Below are 6,403 nucleotides of genomic sequence, written 5' to 3'. Positions count from 1 at the left end.
CTAATAAAGATTATACATGTCCATAATAGCTGGTGCACCAAATATTAATTTAGTAACATAGGGCTCCAGACCATGTAACTGTATTATTCCTCCAGGTGATGAGATGCTCCTCTTGTATGGCCTTTACAAATGGATAGCCCCTTACGTCATCAGCATCCTTTGCTTGTCCTATTATAATTGGTTCAAACCATTTTCCTCGTGAATATAAGGTGAAATCACGTACTAAAATCATTTTCTAAACAAAACTTTGAAGCTTATTCGTGTAGGCATTTAAAGGATGAGGATGGTGAGCTAATGAGATGTACATACATTAAAAAACGTGTAATAAAACCAAGGTGTTAAAGCGTCTGCCATTGCACGCATGCTTTAAATGTGTGTATGAGAAAGTGCACAGGTGTATGACTCTAACAAGCTACAACAGCATGTCCTTACACAGAAGTAAATGTGTTAAATGGAAAGGGGGGAAAGGGAGTATACTGATTTGGTCTCTGGGAGTTCGTGTTAATACATACGTTGTACCTAAAAAGTTAATGCACTGATATCCCTATGTGTGGGCAAATTGTTGCAATCTCAAAGCAAAATAGTCCAACCTAAGAATGTCATTTTGTCATAAACCCCCAATGAATGAAACATCCCATCAGTTTTCAGTATGAAAATGTTGACAGCACAGATTGAAAACAAGTGTCCTTGTTTTTTGCAAACTGGGCAATTCTGCTGTAGTTTATCACTCAGATCAGAGAGACAGCTTTCCAAGACGAATGGCTGGCTGAATGAATGTGGAGGAGAGCTGCAGCAAGCCTTGCTGTACTGAGAAGAGATGATGGGTGTGCATGAGGGAGTAGGCCCAAACTGGCAGTGGTTTATGCTGACTCTCCACACATCCATCTACCACAATCTGTAGCTAATCAATCTAAAGTTAGAGACAACAAGAATAGAGAATACAGCAAACCTAAACAGTAATTGTTTTTTGCATGTGCATATATACCAGTCACAACTCAGGTTTCTTGGTAGTCAAAACAAGCAGTGGATTTTAACGCCTTTAAATGTTACCCCTACCACAACCAAACCTCCAATCTTATTAACATCAGGCATTTAAGCAGAAAAACTAAATGTTCATATGTAACATCACAAAGAACCCTGCTTTTCTTTCTAATAATAATATTCCTGGAGAGCCAGGTCATACTCGAGGCACCTTTATCCAAATGTGTAGCACTACGTCCAAATCAAACACTTTAGGAATTACTTCTAAATTGTAATTTACACAAGCCGTTGTAGTTGTTTATTGCAACGGTATACCATGCAATATCTGAGCTGCAGGGTTTATCAACCAACCCCATAGGCAGTCTCACTGTCATAAGAGGCCTACCCTTAAAAGTAAAAAGAGGGTCAGTGGCTTTGTAAACTTTTTACCTTTTATTGTTGGTGATTCATTTAAGGATAATTTCTTTGAAACTTCTATTCATTTGGATGCTAAAGCTGCCCTCCTCTCACCCCACAAGCATCAAGCCTCATTTTCATCTAAATAAGAATCGATCTTTCCTGCTGTGCACCATCCTCCCTTACTCACAACTCTCACGGTCACAACCCCGCTTGTCTTCTCTGTACTTGTCCCTGTGGTCTTTAGTCACTCCCTTGAATACAATCAAGTCAAATTCAGCATACTCCATGGTGGCAACCATAACTGCAGAGCACAGAAAGTCATTCACTTTTATTTATTGTTGACAACTGACAAAAGGGTGTTTCTTCATGTTATAATCATCAGAGAAAAAATAAGTATGAACATTAATGAGTGAATGGGTCCAGGAGATAGGAGTATTAGTGAACAAAGGTTTGACTGACTGGTACAATGTCAAAGCTTCGTTCTGCATCGGTGACCCAGCCAAATGCAAGAGATGGGGGTGAGTCACTGTGGGGGAGGGGCCTCCTCCTGAATGGTCAGGGGACACCGCTGAAGTGAAATAGATGAAGCACCGAAACAGAGTAAATGTGACCGAGGACGAGCATGTAAAAAGGACTGTAAATAAACTTGACTGTAGATCATATTCCTTATGCATTTAATTCTGTCTAGTTCATTATTTTCCGTTGTACAAGTTCATTTCAATTTAAAAATGGCCACTTTTCAGAATATTTATACAATAAGTTATCAGACCACTTCAATTTTTCACAACATCCAATGACTTTAAGTTGTTAAGCAAGTCAGTATACATTTGAATATTTCTGTTTCGCGTATATACAATATCCTTGTTTTGAAGGATGTTGTCCTTAATCCCTAACAGCTGGCAGTTTGGTCTAAACAGTTTTAGGTTTTACAGGTAGAATCCACTTAATAAAGGCCTAGCAGGAAAATACACTCTGGCAATTAATATTAAATAGCCAGCCACTGCCACCTGCTGGTCAATCACATGGATTACTTGAAGTAACTCTATTACGAGTCCTGCTTGACACAGAAAACATAAATTTAGAGCTGCAATAACGAGACTGAGCAAGAAATTGTATGATCCCAAATCACATAACAGCAGATATACGACAAATTACACATATATGAGCTTTATATACAAGTTAAAGAGTCATGGTCCATTAGATGATTGATTGCTTGGGCTTGCCTCCTGCCAGTGACTATGTAGTTGCAGAGGATAAAGGTGCTGACATTAGGTTTCTGATGAGGTCAGGCGAATGACCCTGGAATCCTGCGTCTGCCGCTGGTAGGAAAAAAACAAATTAAAAGTTGTTACGTCAACTTCATTGTTTATTCAATTGAAAAGATTTTTAAAAACAAATAAAACCATTACCCAATCGGCCACTTGTCTCTTTCACCAGTAACTGTGACTGCTCCTTGATGGACAGAAGCTCTCGAACCATCTTACTCTGAGTGTCCATCTATGAACATAAAAATAAGGAATAACTGATTATGTAACATTGTCAAGTAGATGTGAATTTGTCACATAAAATTAAAGCGGTTTCCCTTTTTTTGTGGACAGCACTTAAGCTGCCTATAAATCATTAGCATCTGCTTTGTTTCATCACTTTCACTGCTGCCAGTTTATATGTTTATTATATAAGAATGATGTAGTAATAAAGAAAAACCTTAAATATTTCGGCTTTTGCTAAAATACTCATAAATTCTACTATGAATACATTTGATATTTTTTAAGTAATGATATAAAAGTCTTATTTCCAACATACAATCATTGCCATAGTGTGAAGCATGGGCTGTTGTCTACAGAGGAGGCTGTGGTAGTCAGGTTTACTCTGTATGAAATGGTACTGTGAGGACTGGGCTACAGATGAAACATCTAATGAGGCGCCTCCTTCTTGGCCCTGCTCCACTTTCCTGCAACAAAAGGGCACATTATTGATACATAATTGAGAAGATAATTTTGACAGTCTCTCACTACAGTATTTCTCAATGGTTGTTCACATGTTCACCTTTCCAATTCCTCTGCTTTACTCCGGTGTTTGTTCAAAAGTGCCTCCCAAGATTCACTTTCAGCCTTGAGCCTAAAACACAACACAGGCCGTTTAAATAATGTGGTAGGTCAGTGTGTTTTTAAGTTTGAATGTATAGTTTGTATGAATACTTTGTATGTGCTTTAACGATATTAAGAAAAACATGCCTATTGATGGCTTTTTGGACCTTTTCCATGGCTTTTTGCACTACAGGATCACTAGAACTGAGAGCAAAGAACAGAGGTAAAAATCCAGTATAAAACATACATTTGTATATCAAAACAAAACAATTTAGAAAATGCATGCAGGGAAATGAATACATAAAAAACAGCTACAACACCTGGCTGCTCGAACAGGGAGTTGACGACCCCCTGGTTCATCGCATATGCTTTTGGCCACATGTCCCCACTCTTTCTGAATGTGCTCAACTGCACCAAGGAAGACACAGAACATGGATAATGAATTAACTTGTACTGAATATAATGACAGCATTCCAGGTTAAATAAAGAGACTCCCATGAAATATGTACCACATGATGCAGTGCAAGCACTAACCTTGTTTTTGAAAAGACTCTAATGAGCCATTCGGCACTGACTGCAGCAAGTTTTGAGTTCTTTCTATTGCCAGCTAGAGACAAAGCAGAGGTGGTTAGACAGAGATGCATTCATTTTAGTTCAGAAGTACTTTATTTGGACATCTTATGTACAGTAGGTAGGTACTCTGAATTAAACCATAACATCTGATACATCTCTAAAGTTGTATATTTCAATTTAAGTGTTTCTCTTATAATGCCAATTTTATTGCATTGCAAAAGCTATAGTTATTACTTGCAATCCAGTAAGTGTGCCTTCTCAAAAAGGTTTCAGTGATGTACCATTTATTTGTTCAACACGAACTGGTTCCATTTTTAATCCATTATCTTTCCTAATATTTTCAGTTAAGTAGAAAAAGATCTTCATCTCAAATAGCCAACACCGGGTAGATGACAATTAACCCACTGTGTGCTCATTTACTTATTCACATTTAGCCACAATTAATTTACTGTCATACTCATGACCCCTCAACACTCACCCTCATTGAAGCCTCCATCAACTTCTCAAGCCTCTCTGGCTGCGATAAGGATGCACTTATGCTCCTGCACAAAACTACAATGGACATATAAACAGGAAAACACATTTGAGAAACAAACTATACACTTCGATAACCCATGATTATTCTTGGCTGATTAAAAGAGTAACGTTACTAGAAAGCCAGACATCTCACCCTGACGTTGGTTGGGAAGGGCAGGGAGAGAGCGTCGTGTTATGGTAGCTCTCCTCCAGGATTTCCTCCGTACAGTGGGGTAGACAGAAGGACCTGAAGGTCCCTCCTTCATTTCTTTCTGCGTTTCCATTTTGTCCGTCTCCGACTGTCCTTCCCCTGCATCTGCCGTCTGTGTGGTGGGTGACAGGGGGACGGGACGGGGAGACTTGTTCGGGGGAGATGCACCGGGGCTTGTGGAGGAGCATCTTTTAGATGTCCGTTTCATAGAGTTGACCTTGGCAGATCGAACAAAGAGCACAGTACAGTGACACTAACGTGTAACACGATTAGCGCATGGGTAGATAATTAGCAGAGACTTTGTTACTTGTTGACTAGCTTAAACTGCCTTACCTCGTTCTGGGTAAAGTTGTCTGCAATGGCGACACTTCCGCAACTGCAAGAACAATTGATGATTTTATAAGCCAACGTCAATGTTACGTTACGTTAATAGAATTTCAGTCAAATACATTATTTCATATTTTCAGTTGACTGTACGTTAACGTTACTACACTGTTTGGCTGACGCGTTTATAACCGTTAAGCACTGCAGACCACGTCAATAATTTACTTCGGAACAAGCAAAACAGGCGGCTTTAATCTTTTCCCCCAGTATCCGCAAAAGTTTTATGTAAAATACGTTCTTTCAGCGGCAAAAGAATAATACAAACCCTTCTTGTCCATCTTCCGAATGTTTATCCGCCATTTTTTCTTTCAAATACTTTTCTTCACAACGCGCGCCCAACAAGCCAAACCCTTCTGAACTAAGCACCATGGGAAATGTAGTTTAATTGTAACAAGCGAACAAGCTACAAAGGCAAAGAGCCTCTGTGCGGGCAATAACGTACGCTGTAGTTGTATGAGAAGATCTTCGAGTTTCGACAAAATCTTCCCATCATGTTTAGCTTTCTGGAAAACAGATGAAAGAAACTATCCTTGAGACATATATAAAACATCATGTGGCCGTCACCCATTGTATTTGGAGCATGATTATCTACAAATCTGTGTAGGTCAGACCGCTGGCTATTTGTAATAGCTTGTTTCTTTTTTTTTGCAATATAGCATAGTTATCTGCCACTTGAAGTTCAGTCATGAATAATGACCTAAAACGTCCCTTCTTTTACACTACTTGTCATTCATGTGTGTTCCCCTTATCATGTCTAACCAACACTTACACAAGCTTTCCAGGGAACCAAACACATATATTGACACATGCAATGCCCGAGTTCATTTCTTATCTTATCCGTTTCATTTCATTCATTTTGAATGGATGTACTGTATATGTATATATATTTTTGTTTTGTTCCTTTTAGATTAAATGTTTTGTTTAACAATTCACAAGAAATCCGGTGATACAATGTTTGGCTACTAGTTCTTGCATGCTTGGAACATTACTTGATTATATGTCTACTAAATCTTTTCCGGGAAAATCCATGTTTACATTGCGCTAGTTTGTTCAACAAACAAAGGTTTATGTAAGTTCATATTAAAAGATAAACAGCTTAATATAGCTGTGACCATCATGTTTGGTAGTTGATCAGTTGGTAAATAAACACAACATTTACAAGCTTCGATAAGCTTTTCTTCAATCAACCGACTCTTAATGACAGGGTATGTTTGTTTGTTTTTGCCAGTTTAATGGTTCCCCTGATTACTTT

General features: G+C 38.5%; 1 protein-coding gene across 1 annotated transcript; it reads right to left on the bottom strand.

The window, feature by feature from the left end:
- Positions 1-1,470: 1,470 nt before the first annotated feature.
- dsn1 (DSN1 component of MIS12 kinetochore complex) lies at positions 1,471-5,458 on the bottom strand. Its single transcript, XM_084036571.1, has 11 exons — positions 5,417-5,458; positions 5,101-5,143; positions 4,711-4,984; positions 4,519-4,592; positions 4,002-4,074; positions 3,788-3,875; positions 3,615-3,671; positions 3,427-3,498; positions 3,184-3,331; positions 2,790-2,877; positions 1,471-2,699 (listed from the first exon to the last, which is right to left on the bottom strand). Exons 1-11 carry the CDS (start codon positions 5,449-5,451, stop codon positions 2,617-2,619), a joined length of 1,035 nt encoding a protein of 344 aa, XP_083892697.1. The 5' UTR covers positions 5,452-5,458; the 3' UTR covers positions 1,471-2,616.
- Between the last annotated feature and the right edge of the window lie 945 nt (positions 5,459-6,403).

This window comes from Eutrigla gurnardus (assembly GCF_963514095.1).
Source record: "Eutrigla gurnardus genome assembly, chromosome: 20".
NCBI classification, from domain to species: Eukaryota; Metazoa; Chordata; class Actinopteri; order Perciformes; family Triglidae; genus Eutrigla; species Eutrigla gurnardus.
The sequence above is the reverse complement of the archived record's forward strand: the minus strand, read 5'-3'. Positions and strand labels throughout refer to the sequence as shown.

Coding starts and splice junctions, on each gene's coding strand:
- dsn1 (XM_084036571.1), bottom strand. CDS start 5,451: ATGGCGGATAAACATTCGGAAGATGGACAAGAAGG. Junction 5,144..5,416: donor TCGGAAGATGGACAAGAAGG/GTTTGTATTATT, acceptor TTGTTCTTGCAG/TTGCGGAAGTGTCGCCATTG. Junction 2,700..2,789: donor AGAGACAAGTGGCCGATTGG/GTAATGGTTTTA, acceptor TTTTCCTACCAG/CGGCAGACGCAGGATTCCAG.